Source organism: Dermacentor andersoni, chromosome 11, assembly GCF_023375885.2.
Source record: "Dermacentor andersoni chromosome 11, qqDerAnde1_hic_scaffold, whole genome shotgun sequence".
Lineage (NCBI taxonomy): Eukaryota > Metazoa > Arthropoda > Arachnida > Ixodida > Ixodidae > Dermacentor > Dermacentor andersoni.
In genome coordinates this window covers 63,252,771-63,274,321 of record NC_092824.1, presented here as the reverse complement: position 1 = coordinate 63,274,321, position 21,551 = coordinate 63,252,771, and the positions used below count along the sequence as shown (strand labels likewise).

The 21,551-nt window shown below is 42.5% G+C and overlaps 1 protein-coding gene across 3 annotated transcripts; it reads right to left on the bottom strand.

The window, feature by feature from the left end:
- Positions 1 to 331: 331 nt before the first annotated feature.
- On the bottom strand, positions 332 to 21,551 carry frc (fringe connection). Of its 3 annotated transcripts, XR_007596295.3 has the most exons (13): positions 21,069 to 21,551; positions 20,847 to 20,880; positions 14,147 to 14,233; positions 13,946 to 14,013; positions 12,109 to 12,180; positions 11,162 to 11,230; positions 8,830 to 8,932; positions 8,145 to 8,237; positions 5,185 to 5,331; positions 3,855 to 3,937; positions 3,253 to 3,333; positions 761 to 876; positions 332 to 665 (listed from the first exon to the last, which is right to left on the bottom strand). XR_007596295.3 is itself a non-coding variant. In XM_050167627.3 (12 exons), exons 1-12 carry the CDS (start codon positions 21,185 to 21,187, stop codon positions 852 to 854), a joined length of 981 nt encoding a protein of 326 aa, XP_050023584.2. In that variant the 5' UTR covers positions 21,188 to 21,551; the 3' UTR covers positions 332 to 851. The 3 variants fall into 3 exon arrangements, 2 of the variants coding, with proteins under 2 accessions (XP_050023584.2, XP_050023586.2); XM_050167627.3 differs by having other exon boundaries at positions 332 to 876; XM_050167629.3 differs by lacking the exon at positions 761 to 876 and having other exon boundaries at positions 21,069 to 21,547.

Below are 21,551 nucleotides of genomic sequence, written 5' to 3'. Positions count from 1 at the left end.
ACAAAGCACGGGACAGCGACCACTTCGCATCACAAGGTGGACTGCTCGGTCACTATGTTACAACTTCACAGTACAATACAGACTTAAACAATACAACAAGGTAGCAGGCACTTCGTTCCGGCTACCTGTCCCAGAAACAGAGTCTCTGGTAACACCTTCAATTAACATCAGTGAGCTGTTGGGTGAAGAGACGGCAAACACAGCCCCGTTGTTCCCCACTTACTGTTTCAAAAGTGCAATGGTTCAGTTTCATCCTCACCACTTTATTCTAGCTTGCCAGTAGCATGGTAAGTTTGAACGTTACATGCAAACAAAAGAAGACACTTGCAGGCTTTGTTTCAACATCATTTTTACTCCTTGCAACAACACTGCAGACATGCAAAAGGGCAGACTGCAAAACAAGATCCTTCAGCAATCGGTTATATGTAAAGAATGTATATAAACGCAAAAATGGCTGTCTCTATGCACCCAAATGGAGCACAAATGAGCTTGGATCTAGAATAACACAGAAAAAGAATGCAAGCCTGCAACAGCAGTCGGCATGGTGCAGAAGTTGAAAACAAGGCTCTTTGATCTAGAAAGGTACACATTAGTTCCAGATGCAGGACAGCGTGCACTAGATTTGTTCACTTGTTCTTCAACTTGATACCCATGAATGACATCATCTAGAATGAGAGAACAAAAAAAAATGAATGGCTTACCAATTTAATTTAGACACACACTTGCTACACAGCACACCTATGGAACACTGAAACACTACCTTGTGGGTACCACAAAATTCAACAGCAGAGTGTTGAGAGTCCTTTAAATCTTTGATATCACTGACAACAGTACTAGAAAGCAGACAGCCCTCATCTTCTAGCACAACTTCTTTTCCTGTAATGAAAGTTCAATGAGCCAAGGTCAAACACTTTTAGTCTCACGAAATATGCTTTTGCTTCACTACTCAGGCTGCCAAAGCAAAGCAGCAGTTAGCATCCTTTCCTGTAATAGCTATTTCCTAGTGAGGCTTCAGAAGAGGACAGCAAGTTCCTCCCACAATCTCAACACACAGCACTGTTGCATCACAAGATGTGTAATGCTATTTCCTGGTGTGGCTATCTCTGAAGTGGCTCTGATGCTTTTAGATAGCAAGAATAGTCTAGCACATGCACTACTAATGAAACTATCATCAACACCTTTGAGTTACAGGACCATCTCCATTATAATTATGTCATGCCATGGCTTACAACTCTATTGATATGTGTCAAGAAAACCATCTGACCAGTGCAGTTCCCGTTCCAGAAGTGCACAGTCATTGCAGAAGGCATAAATTGGTTGACTCAACAGACTGAAGTGGCTTGAAACATAACAAGCTTACAAGACATTTGTTTCTGTTGTGCTTTCAGCTAGGGAATTTGCATTCTTAGCATGTGTTAGGTTATCAAAATGATACGACAGATATTGCAGAGACCTTCTCTCTGACATGCAACTACCAATCAACCCGCTTATATTTGGTGATGTCCCAACTGGTCTGTCACGCATGCCTTAACCATAAAACTCGTGATACCTGCCTTCAGCACTTACGCAGGGTTCCTCATATTCTGAGACTTCAAGCAACCTAAATTAATAATAAGATGCAAAGACACAACACGTCACATTTTTGAAGCAAGAGCAACTGCAGCCCAAAGCAACATAGCAGCTGAGTGCTGATGTCTAACAGTATCAGCACAAGGGATTCAGAGTAAACTGGATTGTGTTAACATTGACAGCCGAAAAGCAAAACAGTGCTCGCAGTAGCTGCGCAATTCTGCATGCTTGTGTCTTACTGTTCGACTTTCTTGTGCTCTTTTTCTGTTTAATGTGCATTTACTTTATTAAACTCGTGTGACGTGCATTTGATGCAAGAGCGACAGAGACAGCCTGCTACACACAGGCATGACACCAAGTACAATCGATGTCAAAAGTATGCAGACGGGCGTATCTGACAAAACGCTCAACAGCCCGATATTCATATTTCCAGTTAGTACCAGTAGTAAGCGCAAACAACATAGTGTTTCATGGTTTTACTGAACGCGGTCACAAATAGCCACAAAATTGAATCTTTCGTCAGAGTCTGGGTCCTATAAATTTTTGCTGAATCCGAATTAACGAGGTTTTGCTGTACATAAATCTGGACTGGTTGTAACAATACATCGTAACACTTAGCTCTACATATGGTTTTTCCATCATTGTTATGTTATAAATTGACAAGGTTTGAAACATGTGAAAGAGCAAGATTTTTATCAAATGCTTGCATTTTTAGGTAAAATAACAAAAGGTGAAGTGAATGACACTGACTGTCAGTCTATGCCTAATGGTGGTACATTATAGCTGCATCCTCTACATGCATCTTGTTAAACATGGCTCCTTCATCATAGCAATAACATTGTACAAGATACGATCACATTTCTTTTGATACTCAATAAGATGCTCAGTAGCCTTGACTTTCAGTTTTGGTGGTGGTTACATGTGTTGATAAATAAAAAGAGGCTTTGTTTTGCATATAGCCTCCATGCAGTACTATATGCTTTTTCAGAAAAACAAAAAATGACATTTGGTATTCACTTTATTTATAAGGCAGTGTCGCTTTTATATATGTACAGGCGCCGACAAAAGTGGTATACTCCACGCAGCGAGAGCCAGAGCAACGGCAAACTACATCGCAACGCCATCTACAGGCAGCATCTGGGATAGAGACAGCCAATGGGTGCCCTTTATTATCTGCAGGCATGTCGCTTGACTCATGTCAATGTAGATGGCGTCGCGATGCAGTGTGCCGCTGCTCCGGCTCCTGCTGCGTGGAGTATACCACTTTTGTCGGCGCCTATAGATATATATATTCTTTTCTTTTTCTTCAAAATTTGTATTCAATTTCATTTAAAATCTTTACCATGAGAAAAACCATAGGTATTTTACTAAATAAGCTTCCCATAACTGCCCTCAAATGTAACCAGTTCCCGCCCCCATGAAAACAACGACCAGTTCTGGCAGCACATGTTATGAAAACACACGTGATGCTTTATGCCAGTTACGCTCAAGCATTAGAGCGACAAAGGTTTATGAGGCACGATGTTAGCCACTGCACATGTCAGCCTCCTTCATCAAACAGCCAAAAGCACACTAAGCTTGCTTTGAAGCATACTAATGACAGAAAGCCAAGGAGGTTAAGAAGGGCATGTAAGACGGTAGAACAGACATCATGCAAAGGGGTAGTGTTGCCAAGGGTCTCACTTTGACTGTGTCGTGGGCATTTGTTGCACGCTCTGCTTCTGAACAAAGGTGAGATAGGAATACAGCAGGCTCCCGCCAACGCTACACATGTAAGAAAGTGGGAGACAAGCAAAATAAAGTGTCAACGTTTGTGAAGCATCACGAAAGCTTTTAAGTTAGAAAGTTCAGCCTCCGTGCTGGCTACGTTCCCAAAAAACTTGTGACCACAGATTGACCACAGACCACTTGTGGTTGTGGCCGAATGTAATATGCATCATGTCCCCCCTTGCAGTGATGCCTTTGTGGCACTGCCATAAAGGAACTGTCACACGAACTGTCATTCATGTGACAATGCTTCCCAAAGGATTGCTGCATTAATCAAGAATTGAGGTTTCTGCCATACAAAACAAAACATAACGTATAAAATCCTCTATGCCCATAAGGTGCAAGGAACCCTTTGAAGGTGTCCATAAAGATCCAATGAACAAACTCGGAAACAGGTGTTTTCAACAGTTCACTAAAATGAACACTTTCAGAGTCACCTACAGTAACATAATATGGTGAACTGCAATAAAGGTTTGAAGAACCTGCTTTGCTGTGCAAACTGATGTCCTTTCACTCACCTAATACTAAGGCCGACAAAGTTGGATAGGTTGAAGATATAGTCACCACCAACATACATTCCAACATATGTGGTCATTATGTTCTGCAAACAAAGAAAAAAAATAATAAGAAACTTGTGGGCAAGAAAAAAGAATAGACTTGTCCTGCCATTTTATTATTCAAAACAAGTTCAATGATCTCTAATGTCAACAAGCCTCACACTGAAACAAATACTCTAAGCACAGGAAATGCCCAATCTTTCAATATCAAGCCACAATTACAGCAGAAGTATGACCTCGGACTGCACTTGCTCGTACTTCCCTCTGGAAAACCCTGCCCCTTTGTGCCTCCTTTGATTTCAGTTCAAAACCAACAACAAACAGTATTGCGCAAACGGTGTTGAATGCAAGCAACTGTGAAATTAACTGCTTTTATGACACAATTGTTCAGAACAATCTTGGCACACCACCCAGCAAAAACATTCGAAATGAGAGAAAGTATTCAATGGCATGCCAAGTGGTCTATCTCAGTAAGCACCCAAAATTGATAAGTCCTGACGCAATTAAATTTGCACATATTGCACAGAAACGATGCACCTGCTTGGCTTTATTGTAAAGCTGCATTAGTGCTTGGCAGCATATTTTCTAGGGTTTGGGGCACTTAGACCTCCATTAAGTGCAATACATTAAGATGTCAAAAATGTAATGTCAGTAGGGTAGTGTGAATAGCAACTTTTGAAACCAAATCAAGTACTAGTGATAGAAATGAATTGGATTTAATATCGAATGCTTCTGAAATAGTTGTCAAATGATAAGCTGTGGTTTTCACTTATACTATAAGATGATACTGACAGCCTAGTATATAACAGGTTAGCAAGCTCCTGTAATTACACTGCACATTATGAAGCATTGTTTTCTTAAAGCATAATATGGAGCATTAGGAACAAGTAAGCAGTCTGTTCGCACACTCGGGACTCTTTGGTGAAAGCAAATAATAGCGGTTTAGCCAGAAATTTCTGGCTCCCAGATTTACGTATAGCATGCCCTAACACGCAACTTCTCGTGTTCAATGTTACTGTGGTGGTCGCGATGAAATTTACCACGCTTTTACTCCAAATTTTACTTCTGATTGCACACCGCTGGCAATTTAATGTATTTGAAAGCTGTTTATATTTATACAGACAGCAACAGTTTGAGTCAAAGAGTGAATTGAATTAAGGCAACGTCCCTTGGTTACTCAAAGGTTTCAAATATTCGGCCAACTCAACATGCCAGTTAACAATACGGTTTCCCCAAATGCGTGGAGTCAACGTTTGTCGTTCAGAGATAGCAAGAAAAAATGCCGCGGTACCTTCAGGCAGCCGACTATGGTGGTGGTGAGGGCAGAGTTGTACGCCGTGCAGAGTACTGTGGCATGCATGATCATGAAGCCCATGAGGCAGGAACTGAGGAAGGCACCGAGAAAGCCGGGCTCAAGCCATCGGGGGAACTCCAGCGCCTTTTAGCAAAGACAAAAGCAACGCAGTTACATAGTTAGAGCAGCTTTGTCATACCTGTAGACCAGTAGCATTGGATACACACCCCGTTTTGCATGAGGATGACCTTGAAACGGGATGAAACGCACGGAGCGCAGGGCACAAACTAACAACCATTCATTTCAGGCAATTTTCTGGTACATTTTCATCGCCTACTGGCACAATTATCAGCAGGAAGAAAGGCACAAGTTCTACTACACGTGCACGTTCCTTTTGCATCTCCCAAGTATGATCAGCAGTTAGTTTTGCTACGTTTCCTGCGTCAGTCGAATTTCTTTATATTTGCAGCCCTACTTATATGAGGCAAGGAGACTAAAATCAAACATCTACTTCGATTGTTCATTTAACTATGTACCACGCTGTTGCCCAAAGAAATGTACAGTTGTGAGAAATACTGGAGGTAATACCAAATTTTTTTTTTTTTTTTCAAGCAACATTTACTTGTGAGGTGTGAATCTGAATGGCATGTTAACGTGTAACAAATAGCTTTCTTGCTGAACATATATAATCTGTTATGCAGGACGTATGTGTCTTTCATATTGCTTGAGGTGATGCACAACATCTCCCCAAACATTATTATCCTTCCAAATTCGACAATGTTATATCCTGATCTAAACTAACACTTAATGAATGGTTTATCTGTCGTGCCTAATACATTAAACTCATTCAGAAGGGATTGTTTCTCTTGGCACATGAGCTTCAGATTCAAATGTTTTTTTTAACGGACAATGAAATGCATATTAAGTGTCAAGCAAAATCTGTGGCATCACTTCATGAGCCTGGTTTGCTTCTAGTAAGCAAAGCAAACAAGCTGCCATGGCTGTCGTCGCAAATTAAGCCTGCAAAGCTCAAACACCATTGAACATCAAGCAAGAACTTGTTTGTTATACGCAACAGCAAACTATACACAACTATACACAGCAGCAGCAAACTAATTCCAGCATATCAATAATGCCACCATGGGGTTTACCTCAAGTGTGCCATGCTTAAATCAGAATTTTCAAGTATCATACTCAGGGTGGCAAAAATTATACATTGGGACTTCGTGGGGTTAAAAACACCCCATCGGGCCTACAACATAATATTGAATAATGTGATTTGATCATGTGTGATCACACATAAATGATTACATGGTGCCATACCATGTATGGTACCATACCATGCATAGAATATGGGATTATTCAATATGTCAACAAATAACCACCCAGGACACTGTGATATCAGTAGCAGTCTTTCACAATAATGGCAAAAACTACCAGAACAAGTTCAGCTTCAGATCGAGTTCAGGAACGAGACTTTGTGTAGCTTAATAGGTCAGCTTAAGCTCACCAGTGGGGCACCACTCTAGCAGATTTATAAAGGCAAACAGTTAGGTAAACACTTGCATTGCTTCCGCGGCATTACCTGCTGAGTATGCATTTTAGTATACTATCGTCGAACCTCGATATATTGAACAGCACGGTGTTCGCGAAATAGTTCGATATAGCCAGAATTCGATACATAAAATCACGTAAAAAACGCGTCAAGAACTTCTGCAAATCATTCAATAAACCAAGGGCGCAATTGGGGATCCTTGTTCGGAGAGCGCATTCGGTTACGCCACACGCAATTGGCCTAGGCCACACAGAGTTTGTAAGCCGTGAACGCGTGGTCGATTGCGCCGCATGCAATTATCCTAGGCAGTGCCAACCGAACGCGCACTCCGAAAAACGATCCTCGATCACGACCCAATCGTGGCGCAGTAAATACGCACTTGAAGCTTCACACAAAGTATTTATTTATTTGGCTGAAGGTACTGCAGCAATGTCGCTTGGCTTCATATTGGCAGCCGCGTGCTTAAACACGGAGTCCTCAACATAGTCTAAACAATCCACAAGTGATAGGCCGGTGCCCTCTATTGCGCCACACTAGCGGCGTAGAAGGGCCAAAGCAGCTGAGTAATACTTGTTGGGGGGCTAGTTGGTGCATGTTTCCGGAAGAGGGTTGTAGCACCTGTCCGACTCGCGCCTGTGCGCCTGTCCCGTCTCGCTTGCTATGTGTTGTCTTTTTCGGCGCTACAACCCTCTTCTGGGTCAAAGCAGCTACAGCACCAGTTGAAGTCGGGAGCGGGGCCACATCAGCACTTGCAGGATCAACCTCGGCAGCGTCTTCGTTTGACCACTATTTCTGCTGCAACCTCATGGTCTGTCAGTTTAAGCATTTTGAAACACTGTCAATAACAAAGTATTAAGTGGCACCTTCCAAGGCGTCTACGAGTGAGTCCAGTGAGCACGCGCTGTCGCGCGTCTTTGTGGATGCAAACCACCAGTCCTCACAAGGCACGGTAGGCGCAGAGTGCGGCACCGAGGAGGAGTCAGTACAGCAAATGCAATGCGTCGTTGACGTTGACGAACTATCCACGCTGCTGCGTGGGTACGTCGCTACGTTTAAATGGCGCCCTCAGCGTGATCGCAGTTAGATTGCAGCAGTTGGGAACGCCCATCGCGCCGCCGCCACCTTCGAGGATGTTGTGGGAAAGCTTAACGCTTGTGAACAGAGCGCACATGGTCTGGGTGGCGGAGTTCGACATATCTATTTTACGTCCAACCCCGTTCAAAATAAAAAAATTTAAATGCATGCGATTTTCCAGGTGATATAGAAAGTGCTCAATATACGCAATAATCCGATATATCCATGTTCAATACATCGAAGTTTGACTGTATGTGTTTGTGCTTTCACCAATGTTAACTTTGTGACCACACGGCACCACAGATAATCCTCAACCGTATGAGCTCACCATTTTCAAGTCGCCGACAGCCCATGACATAAGAGCCAGAGGCGCCACCATGAGCAAGGCATTGTAGAAGAGAAGCTCATAATTGGTGAGGTCCTAGCGTAAGGAAAGGAAGTACAGAGGGCATGTGAAAAGTTGATAAGACGAAAACACTCGCAAAAATGAGCGCTGCAACACAATTTCAGATTAAGATTCAGAACTTTATGAAACCAGAATAGCCACTTGCTGGCCCACAGTGAATAACACAAAATTTTCAAGAACACTAAAGGCAAATATCAAGTTCACTTAAAGTGAAAATAAGTGTTCCAATGTATATTTTACCAAGAGAGCCTTTGTAAGTGAGAAAATGGCGTACATGTAGGACTGGCTGGTACTGTTGCTAAAACATACGAGAAGCTCCAATGAAACACCACCTAACATAGTTATTTAACTGTGGCCAGCAACTGAAAATAATGTTAGTTAGATTGCATCTTAACATGGGAGAAGAAGCAGTTTGACCAATTTGGTTAGACTACTCGATGAAAATTGAACAATTTGGCAAGCGTGGTTTGTCTCACTCAATGAAGTTTAGAGTTGAGAGATTCCAAAAACAATGCACTGAACGTAACAGCAGAGTTTCAGTCCATACTGGGATGTTGCGAACAATGTCGTGTTTTTTTCTATGTCAAAGAGCACCCAGTGCGCATACCTTAGCATCGACAACCTTGCGAACACATATGATGTTGGCCGCAGTGAAAAAATCATTGAGCAGGACTAGCGTGTAGCCGCCAAGATCGAAGGACAGGTCTTTGCTGCAAGGGAGAGGCCTCAATTAAATGCAAGGCAATCCATGGACACATAGCTATCTAAGATGTGCTATTCTGATAAAATAAATGTCCCTTGCCCAGTCTAATCCACTGCCTAATGCAGGGCAGGGCAGCGATAAAATTGGGGCGAGACTTTGAAAGGTGGGATGGAAGAATTGCAACTAGAGAAGTCATGAAGATGGTTATGCTTCTTTAAATTTTTTATGTGGTCTCGGTCAGAGTTGGGCTGCCTGTAAAGCTTGAAATCTTTAGAAAACCGTGTATCAGTTTCCTGTTAATTTTCTTTTTCAAGAATATAACTTTTTTTGTTAAAACTTTTAGCCACAGGCCTTTCAAATTTTGCAAATGGAAGGACAACGGTAGGCTACACAACTAGAACTTGAACCATGCAGGTGTTTAAAAGTATTAGGGAAAATTCTTTTTATTTGTTTATGCAGTGCGACAGCAGCCAGGACACGCATTTTATTTGTTTACTAAACTACCACTAGCGCTTGCATAATCATTCAGTTCCACATTTGTATGAGGCACAAACTCAAATGTTCGCAAAACTTATTTCACATACACCGAGTAGTTTTTTTTTTTTTAGAGAGAGGTACAAACATGTCCTAAAATTGCTTTCTGAGAAAAATGCAAATAAACCAGTGTCACATTGCTTGACATATCAAGCGATCCCAGGATTACAGTCTTTTTCATGCTGAAGATTACTGTAGCCTTTCTCTATGTATATGTGGTCCTTTTTTTGCTGCTTTACTTCAGCTTATAATTAGAAGTCACTTTTCTTTTACCCCAGGCAAGTCTATCTAAGAGCGTGCACATAGAAGCCCACACGTGTCCAGGAGTGACCTATACAAACTTAGCACAGCTGATCTGTAGCAGTTGCCATAAAACACGGGTTTTTTTGTCAGTCTGAGTTCTCCCCATCAGCAACAACAAAAATGGCACGAAATTGGTCTTTGATGAACACGACATACATTAAGAGTATGTGGCAACATAAAGAAACAAAATATGAGCACGCAAGAGGTACAGAAACCTCCCTAATGATTGTAAGATGCACTACATAGAAAAAAAGAAAGTCGCAAAAGCAAAACTTGTCTCAAACGCTGCTGATAGGACAAGATAATATGAGCTCACGTAACAGAAACTAGGGCCAGCATAATGTAACAATTTCTTTCACTCAATTGCCATCCACCGCTCAAGACCTGCCAATCATCACGATAAAATGAGCGGAGCACCACTTAAGCTGTTAATGAAGTGTGTAAACGAAGAGAAGTGAAATAATATTATCACACTATCCTAGCTTAGCCATATCGCCAATGATAGGAAGCCAACATTCTGCAATTCAGAAGTCGCGACATTAGAAACACTGCATAAGGTAACATACTCATTTGGTTTGTTCAGTGGTATGTCCACCACAGCGTTTCATGAAGCGTTTCATTACATGAAGCTGCTAATCTAACAATGCAGCTATCAGTGCTAGTTGGATAAGTTAGAATTGTTATTGGTCATACATCATGAGTCTCTGTCAGTTGTGCTGTTTACAGGTACAAAAGAACAGACACTCGTAAATTGACACAGAAAAGACAACTGTTAATTATTTCCCTGTTATTTTGAAATTTGAAAAAATTTGAAATTTGCAACACATCGTGTATGAGGCATGTACTGCACCTAAGCTCCTCTCTCACGCTTCCTTCTGGACGCTGTGTCATCGTGCGGTGGCACCATGAAGTATGCTTGTGGCACATGTCTCAATACATATATATGTATTCATACAATATTGTCTGAATATATGATGCAGGTTCGATTCTTTTCAGTGCCGGAGAAATCTTAAACAATTTTTTTTTTTCTTTTTCATTCAAGAGCAGCACACACTAAGTAGCACCTTCCAAGTGATTCAAGTTGTCATCGAAGACGTTCATTTGAAATGCAATGCATACCCAGTGGCACATGCTCAGTTACCCAAGTTGGCCCAATGATTGGTTTTGAACATGGTTCCCTCAGCACAGCAGCGCGATGCTCTACTGATCAGACCCTGGACTATCCAGTGAACCAAATTGGTGGGAACACGGTTAGAACACACAACAAACAGTCTGGATAGTATGCAGAGTCCCTCAAGAATTCCAATCACATTAGTACTACTTATAAGTTACATAACCTCACTACTTATTACTTACAATACTGAAGTAACATGCCAAAGACTACACAGCAGGTACTCACCAGGCAGCAATCATTGCCCCTCCCACCATGGCAAACACAGAGATCACGACGCCCGTCTGGGGCCTTTTCCTGAGGAAATGAAAGACCAACCATCATTCTTTTCACAGCGACAGTCTTGGAAAACAAGCCTGCTCACACAAGGTGCCTCATGATTACCTGCAAGCTTTGCCCAACAAAAGTTACACGCCCTGTCAAACGATAAAAGTGAACTCATCAGCAACAGCATCTACTCACTTATTTTGAGAATGGAGTGGAATTCCAGGGTTTTACATGCCAAATATACAATGTGATTATGAGGCATGCTTTAGAGAGTGACTCCGGATTCATTATAACCACCAGGGGATCTTTAACATGTCCACAATGCACGGATACGGGTGTTGTTGCGTTTCATCCCCATCGAAATGTGGCCGCCGTGACTTATTTTGAGTAACTCTGGAGCGCAATACTAAATATAGTTCCCATCAGAAAAGTGTTTTTGTTCGTTGTGTTTCCTGTGAGAGATCAGAGTTTTCCTCTTAACATTATATGTGCTGCTTTCTCTCAAAGCACATCTTTGACATATGTGTAGCGATGCAAAACTATCGGTAAACTGACCATCAACAGTACCAATAGTGTTTTAATCTACTGATATTGTAAAAAAGTTAACAATAGTATTAACATCGATAGTATTACTATCATGCACTGCGGCAAACCAGAGCGCTACAATTGTTACTGCTGTGTGCATAGCACATGGCTCAGGAAATGTAGAGAAACGTTGCCAGAATTACGTAGGAGTGTTTAGATGCAGTATGCCCCATTATCTTACATTATCAATAGTGCACTTTCAATAGTATTACGATAGTGCACTTTCAATAGTATTACGATAGCCATAGTGCACTATCAATAGTACTATTGATAGCACACTTTCAATGGTGCTAACGATATGGCAAGAGAAAAGTTGAGCTCACCTCAGCACTAGGTATTCACCGATCATGGTCATGAGAATGGAGAACCTACGTAATGCCGTGAACATTGGTAGGCTGCAGAGAAAGACAATGGAACCTTAGCTCAACATGGATAAATATATGACTTCTGTTATGAAGACCAATTGAGAAAGGAAAACTTAGAACGGAAGAAAAACACTTGGAAGCACATGTGTCACTTTACAATCTGGCTGCATAATGCCATGCATGCTTTGTCCTACCATGCTGCTGCCATCTAATGGCTGTAGAAATAACTGTACCATACTCGTGGCGGCTATGGCAACTTTGTGGGATGCCACAAGCTTGGGTATTGTAGCTAGCCCATGCATGTTCCTTTAATTGCAGCTTTTCATGTAACGTTATCAGAGTTGCACCGAGACCAAAGGGTTGTTTCCAATCCTGTTCCTTTCTCTGTGGCTTCAACTTCGTCGCCAAGAAATAGGGTGCCTTGTTTTGGCCAGAAGAAATTAAGTCATCTTTCACTTCTATCTGCAGGGGTTACATTTTTAACAGCTTTTGTTCTTCTCAAAGTCCACTGTCAATTGAAAAAGTGATGCTACATTACCAAGACAAGGGTCCATCAGAATCAATTCCATCAGAATTAAATTGGAGAATGCAGTTTGACAAAGATCAGTTGCCTAAGACACGTTTTAAGACATTTCACTCTTTCTACTATTGACTGTTGAACTAGATGTCTCTGCTGCTATATATATCTGTTGCCTTTTTTCTAGTGCATGTCTTTCATAAGTATTACTACAAATTATTGTCACTGCCTTTCCCTTGAAACCCTGCTGTTCACATGTAGCTTGCTCCTCAGTCACTTAAGTTTCAGGTGCCTGTTTGGTCAAACCATCTTACACAAGATACCTGTACTGTCTTGTGATGTCTGCCTTAAAAGTATTCCCAGCAAAATGGTTGAAATGGTTCCCATTTCTCATATCATAGCCTTACAAGAACTGTCGCCCCAGGATATCTCATTGTGAGATTCCATGTCTGTATTTTGCCATGCATGCCTGATGTTCACAGACTTTCTTTACATTGTATATACTGCATATTGGATGTTGCCTTCTTTTACCTCCCTTGAGTGTATTTGGTTTTATGCCAAAGCTGTTAAGGGGAGTTCCACAACGCTTTCCGTGCTGCGGCATGGTGGGTATCAAATCTCAATCGTAGAACAGCCAATAATTCAGGCTGCAACGGAACCTTGATGCCACCGCATATGACCAGGGCAATGGCGAGAGTGTTCAGCCAGATGCTTGCGTCAGCGATGAGCTGAGAACAACGCAGCCCTACCAGACTGCCAGAACAAGTGGCCCAGGCACAGGTGTCAGTAGAGTGGGCAAAGCAGGCAGGAACGTGTCTCAAGACATAACAGAGGGTATAAAGTGCTAAGCTCAGGTAGAGCGAAGCACTTGAAAAGGCTGAGGTACAGTGAAGGAATTGCACCAGATCCGGTGAAACGCTTGCAAAGTTTTGGGTAGATTTCAGGCCATGGCAAAACAGGTCCATAGAGCTTCCAAATGGTGTCAGAGCTCTCTCATACAGCTTCACTGTCTTTGATGTACAAGCTGCTTGAATTGGCATACATCCGCAAAAGGTTTTTCTTCCTTGCTTTGATGTTCTAAAGTCATGTTCCCATGTTTCCACTTTAATTACCATATGCTATCCTACTGACCCTCCCCTTGCTCAATGCTTCCTGTTGAGAACTAAGCTAATGCAGGTAACAAAAAAATGTATCGAAATTTTCGCTAAGGAACAGTTCTTGTGAATACCTTCTGATGGTGCTACCTAGTGAACGCAAAGAGGTAGAGTGATAGCGCACCTAATTTTTTGTGTGCCTCCCAAGCCACACACTAGATTGGCTCCAAAGAATATTGGAAGAGGCAGTATCTGTAAATGAAAATGAAGACATACTTCAGCAAAAGATTAAAAAAAAGAACCTTTTGTCATGGACATGGCAATGACAAAAACAAAGCTTTCTGAAACATGCGATATGTTCATGGTGGTGTTCACTTATTCTTACCTTGGCGCACGTGGCTAACGATATGTTTGGGAAATCTATGAACCCTGCTTGCCTTAATGTCCATATCAGGGTAATGGTGATAACCATCTGCAAGGTAAACAGGAATTTATTGATCAGTGACTGATTTGGCGATACCTTCTCGGTCAGCGAAATTGCAGTGTTCCATGCACAAGCCGGCAAAAGTTTCAAAAACCAGCAGTGTCGGCACTACAAATTTTTTTTATTAACGCTTTCAAACCTTATGAAATCTTGCAGAGAGAAAAGCCTGAACAACTGGCAATAAATATTCTTGTGTAACAAAAATGCTGCCAGAAGATATTGAAGAAATGTGGAAGCTGATGTGGTATGAAATTACGTTCTTTATTGTTATAATTCTGGGGTTTTAGGGACCAGAGCCATGATATGATTATGAGGCACACTATAGTGGGACACTACAGAATAATTCTGACCATTTGTGGTTCTTTAATGACCATGAAATACATAGTACAGAAGCGTACTTGCATTACACCTCCATCAGAATGCAGCTGCTGCCATAATCAAAATCAAGCATCCCAAATCTTGAAAACAAACCTTACAGCTGCAGTCTATGATTTTTTATTTTTGCATTGATTCTAATAAGGAAATTTAGTTGCAAGTGAATCTTTGTGACATCCATTGCGTTCTGTCCCTATATGTTTCATTTGAGTTTTTTTCAACTGTTGTAGTTTATCAGCTCACCCACCCTCTTGTAGCGATACCTTTTCTGATGTGATTTCTTCTCACGCACTTTACCAGTGGTCAGATTGACACTTCGCTCACGTTATCAATGGGATCAGCTGTTCATGAACCATGGATAATAAGAGTGGCAAAGAATCAAGCAAGACAAATCGCTACAATATTGTGGCCCAGGTAACAATCCTTTTGTTTCAGTAATGAAAGTGTCTTCACTAGTTCTGCACCCTGTACAGAACTAGTGAAGGTTGTATCCTACCAGTGCCTTCCACCTACAGTTGCACAGAGTAACATTCATAATGAACAAAAGCAACGTTCAAGGTTGGGGTTCAGGTCCAGCTGGGTATAACAAAGCATACCTGGGCACTTGTTTCTGGCTTGTTTGAGTAGTTGAAAAATAAGTACTAATAATTGACAGCGTTTAGCAACATTTATGATATAAATAAGTACAGTTACGGAGAGCCCAAAGCTAAATTTGGCTACTCGAGGTTATTTCACTTGTACCTAAGTACACAGGTGTTTTCACATTCCACACACACCTGAATGCAGCTGCGTCAAATTGAACTAGCACCCCTGACTGCGCTTAGAAGCTGAAGAGCAGAGTCACGGAGCTGCTGGAAGCGGGGCGTCGAACAGGAGCTAAACCGAAAATCGAAAAAAAAATAAAGTTATTTTTGCTCATAACGTTGCAATTTTTTTCACTCTACAGTGAAACCAAAAAGAAAAAAAAAATAAGTTTTCCGTTCAGGTTGGCAATCTTTTCTGGAGTTTTCCATTGATGCATTGCCTACATTTGTGGCTCAACTATGTTACCTAATTTGTAAATACACGCCACCTTCCCATAGTTTTAAAAGTAGCAGCACCATTAGTATGGTTTTCAGTGTATCGCGTCAAGGGGCACACTAAGGGTTAACGTGACAACATTGCATCCGAAGCGCAAACTCACTGGACTGTGATGTGTGCAATGTACCCAACACAGTGCCTAACATATACTTGTTGCTTGTCCCCAGTATGACTTTAATGGCAGGCATTGACCTGTTCATTAGCGCCCCTTAACAACAGACCATTCACTGAAAAAGTGTTACTGGGCCCTTGACCGGACGTATTAAGGCCAGTTATGAAGGCTCTCTTAAAATATTTAGTGAAGCCAGGCGGATATTTTGAAGTTTTGTATATTAATTGAACATTACAAACTTACTATTTGTATTCAAAAATTTACTCAATATTTTTAAATATTGCAACTAAATATTTTGCAACAACCTACTGTTAAAGTCAGCCGGGTAACTATTCTCTGTGTGCTAAACCAAGTACTGTAAATTTAGGAAATGAAACGACAACATTTTCGAAGCAATGCAGAAACAAAATGGGTAATGCAAGATGTGTTTTCAGATTTGCCGTGGAAGCCTGCATGAAAAACCTGCAATTTTTGCTTGTATTCTGTAATTTAATGCTTCTTGCAGTCTAGTCATGGTAGCAGTTTTATCTGTTATGCTACAAACAGTGATGCTTTCCTCGGAACTGGCCCTTTTACATTTGTCTGTGGCACACAGGTCCTTCAGTAGCTTTTTATTTTATTTTTCCAGAACCTCTTATATTTTTTCAACATATTTAGCCTTTTTTAAAACCTGGACATAGAGCAGTCATTCATTCTTGCAAAGTTTGTGAGCAACCAGGCTCTGGAAATATTGAGAGGCTATTCATGCATTTCTTTTATTGACTATTAGGTATTGCATGTTTAAAACTGATCCTAATTGTCTGGAACAGCTGGATGCCTTTATTTCACTAGTCAGCATGAACGTGGTACCTAATTACACTGAAATAACTGGTTCTTTTATAAATATATGTGTTTGCATTGGACTATTTGATATTTCAATCGATATTCGATTCGTACTAAAAAAATTTGATATTTGCACATCTCTAATATTTAGTTAACACAGGACTACATTCAAGGCTGCGAACGGGCCCTTCAAACACAAATGTGTATATCATTGCATCCTACTGCCTGTCCTAATCAATATTCCTCACTCCCCTATTATTTTCCCTTTGAGCAGAGTAGCAGGGTGGAGGACTCTGCGTTTCCTCAACCTATTCTCACTATCCTGCAATAAAGCTTCGCTTCACATAGACTCCAGCCCTGGTGTTGGATCTGCATAGTTCCTTTGTAACTATGTGCAGCCTGAAGAACAACAGGCACAATCTTTCAGTGCAGCTTAGCAGCAGCGTCAAGTCCTTGTACAAAAATTAATTTGTGCTGTTTTCCCGTGATAATTCTTTGGTTATGCAAATGAACTTGAACTGGTTTGAACCATTACTTTCTAGCTCCGGAGTTGAACCAGACCTGAGCCCGTATCGGTGAAACAAAACGAGAACGAGAACTAAAACAAGATTTTGGTTTAGTGCTCTGACTAGAAAGGCTAGTTTGTGATGAAAAAGATAATGAGCACAAATTTTTAGAAAGTAATGGATACCTAGTATAGAAGGCAGACCTGTGGCCTAAACTACTGGTTTCTTTGAGCATAACTTCTACTTTGGAGTGCCACCTAGCAGACCATATGTAAAACACTCCAATCAGTGACGCCATTTGCCAGAATGCTTTTCCAAGAGGAACAATATTTTTGCATCTCATGTTATCTAAATTAAATACCTGTGGGTCAAACTACATTGGTGCAGTAGCAGCCGTGCTTGTCTTCTGGCTAATAACCCACTGATAAAAAAAAGATTAGGTGCTCTCACAGCTGGCTACATATTTCCGATTATTAAAAAAAAAAATCTGCGAGTGTGGTAATGGCAAAATAAATTATGGCCAAACAAGGGCTAATAAGGCCAGTTCAAATACTTCCCATTTGTGTTGTCTCATTTTGTGCATGACTGTACACAGAAATATGCTATAATGCACTAGAATACTGGAAAGTGTGCCGAACGCAGGCCCTTTCTCCGATGACGCCACGAGGTGGCACTGTCATCAGCAGGCATAGGGTATCCCTGTGTATGCTCCAAAAAGGAGCGGAGTTCCACATACTTCCACCATTTAATAAATTTGTTCGAATACTATGCGGCAAAGCCCTTCATCGGGAACGCAGATGCCGAACTTGGAACAGTGTTGAAGGGCGCAACAAGAGGGTGATGCGACCACGTGGGGCGGCATGAAAGCGCATCTCATGAATTTTGTTGCAGTCGATGCATAGCAAAAGAGTGTGCCTGCTTAAGTTGCAGCTTCTAAATGTCTCGCGTGTTACTGAATGCTCGAACAATCGTTTTGACTGTCCACCAGGACCAATTTTGTTTTCGTTTCTCAATGTGACCGTGCCTCCATGACTAACGAGAGTGGTGGATAAGCGGTGTGCACCGCGTGAAGTGCGTGTATGTTGACACTGTAACGCTTGCCCTACCCCCCCATGCCTGCAGCTCTAGAACATGCTTACAACTTGCTTAATTCAGCCCTAACAGAACTGAATGGAAGCCAATGACACGATCAAAAATTTGTAGTATCCCCTTTGCTGGCAGTGGGATGTCGATGAGCCTGGCATCTCCGTCACACATGCCGACAATTTTCCCGCTGGCCTACTGCAAGGTGAATGTTGCTGCCAGGACAGAGTCATACAATCTATGCTCGCGCTGTATAAGTTTACGGTACATGCAAAATGAAATTTCTATCTCACGTCTAACAGCCAAGGTTATCACCGTGACATTGTTTGGTGCACTTTTCAGAGAAAAAAGACCAGCACTCTCGAAAGAGTAAATGTTCAACACATACCAAACATACCCAATTTACTGACCCTGTACAAATGTTTTCATACATGTTATGTCATGCACACATGTTATACATGTCATTCATGTTAATGTCATGATGTCATATCATCAATGTCCTGACATGTCATTCATGTCCCGTTATGTCATTTGCGACATTATACGTTATGTCACGCATGTTACGGAAGCAGTAGGTTGAGATGTCGAGGTATTGAAGGTAACAAAAAGACGGTGTCGCGTCCGTGAAGTTTGCTTTTCCGCAGCGCGGCGGAACATTTGACTTCGTTTTAGACCACGTGATCGCTCACGTCAAGTAGCGGCGCGAGCGGCAAAAGGAAAAAGTAGGCGCAACTCTGCTCACTTTGGGAGGTTATGCAGGGACACTACACGCACGTAGTGTTCCTGTATATGCTGGAGCATATACAGGAACACTACACGCATGTTGCAGACAGCACTCTCTGCGACTGGCTAGGGGCCCGCCACAGTGACCCCACTGTGGCGGCCCCCTAGCCTACGTTCAGATCGCGCCGCGGACGTCACACTTCCCAGTATTCTAGTACACTATAATTACGCCATCACATTGTGGTGGCTGATAAGAACAATCCTACCCCAATTATTGTTTTATCTCTGTATCACAGACAGTTTCCGCCGGACGCGGCCGCAAAGCCGCTAGCGCACGCGGTGCCGCATTCACTTTCCCTGCCAGGCCATGAGAGGCTTTCTTTTCTCCCTCCATCCGAGAGTCGGCACTGACATCTGCGAATGCAATTAAGTCAAATGGTAAGGCTGGCAATTTGATGAATTTGTTCACAAGACAACGCGCCACATACACGTTATCTTGCGGACATATGCGATAGGGACAGAGGGCGCCCAGTGCCGATAGTTTAGTGTGCTTTCCTATGCGCTCGCTGCTGCGGGCTCTATCTTGAAAGCGATCGTCCTACGTGACGGGTTTGCTCGTTGGGTAGGCGTAGAAAATGCTTACAAATTTAAAAAGTATGAAATACATCATAGCAATGCATAGTTATAACTCGGCACTGAGTGTTGCATACGCTAAAGTAGGGCTATTAAAGATCAATTCAGAACTGTCGGCCTACGAGTCTCGAGATGTACGGGCGGGTCTTTCAAACACCGTTTCACTTTCGGAACATTGCTTAATGCAGCTCTCCCCCCTCCCCCGAATACTGATAAATAAAGAAAAAAAAGACTGTGCTTCTCCGAATCAAGCTTTTGTCATTCTTTGGTTCATTACTCGCGCAAGCTCTTCGACGCAGCAGTTTTTCTTGGAACAGAGAGCAGCACACGGCGACACCATCAAGACCGATCAAGGTTCCAGGAGGGCGCCCTGACCGCCGAAACCAATTAGAAGGACCCGTCGTTGAACTGCAACGACGAGCGGGGAAACCCCGGTAGCCGGTCTTTTCCTTTGCGCACTTTTTCTTTTTTTCCGTGAGCGCTCAGAGACTTCAACGAGAGCGCAATTCAGTGAATGTGCGTTTTCAGAACAGACTGCATTTGATAAAAAAAAATTTAAAAAAAAAACGCATGGCACGACGGCATACAAGTCCACGAAGTGTCGCAGTGACCCCCAAACGTGAGCGCCAATTATTCTGATCAACTGCTGGTTTCGGTTTTGCCATGCGCACCTTCACTCTTTCGGCTTACCCACGAGACACTTTCGATCGGGATAGGCCCATTGGCGCAAGCAGCGAGAGAGACACAATCACGATCGAGAAATTCAACCGAGATCTGGCTCGATCGCGACTGAACGCCCTGTGTGGCAGGAATATAATTAAAGTCGCAGTTTTACACCAATGATACACAAATGTGAGACTCCGTCATGCGATGAACGACGCGTGGTAGTGTGATCAGTATGCACATTTTTCGCGAGTGCAGTGAAGTAAAAAGAAAACCTGTTTTCAACACACCTAAAGCGCTCGCTTACTTCGTGCGCTGAGAAAAAGTAGTACACAGGTGGAAGCAAGTTCGCAAAAAGCAAAATAACCCGACAGCAATATGATATTTCTCTTTCGGAGCGCACCCCAGTGCTCGCACACATTTTTTTACTTTCTTTGGCAAATTTGCGCGACAGCACCACTGATCCCAGATAGTAAATTATCGAGTTGCCTAGCAGTAGTTATGAAAGCTTTTAAAGATATCTATAAAAATATCTTGCATCTGTACCTATTAACGAAGGGAAAATGGCAAAGGTATACACGCATGCAAGCTTAATATAACATACCTGACCGACCCCCAAGAAATGCGGCGATGGAAACCTGTCAAGAGAAGACAAGAAAACGAATAAACAAAAGAACGTATAAATGCGCCCCGCTGTCCTGTATGACAGTTTAGACAGATGAACAAGATGAAGGAGCGTGTTACGAGAACCGATTGCTGAAGGCGAAAGTGACAGTGCCCGCGCAAGATTGCAAAACACACACGCGATGCCGCAGGTTGAACTCACCCGTAGGTAGTGAGCACGATTTTGTTGATGACAATGATGAGGAACGAAACGATGCCGTAGAAGAGGGCGGACAGGACTTTGGCCCGGGGCGTGACCCGGGTAACGAGCGGATCATCCATGGCTTCGTGCGGGTCACGCTTGCCAACTTAACAGAAAATCAAACTCGGCGGCACACAGCGCTGATGACACGGTTGGTCACCACCGAGGCGGCACATCCATGGCCCTCGGAGACGATGCGGGCGGTACTCGTGGCGCGCTGGGCGCCGGCTCGAACAAATCTATGCGCATAAGTGACAAACGGCGCCGCGTAACAGAGGCGGTACGCCGAAACGACGCAGGTAACACATACACAAGGCCACACAGGCCGTAGAGTATGCATACAAATAACACGCGTCACACTTCCATTGCTCTTACGATGGCTCAAGTGGATAGATGCTCACAGAACACCTATGGATGCTGCTGGCCTCTGCTGGCTAGTGTCGA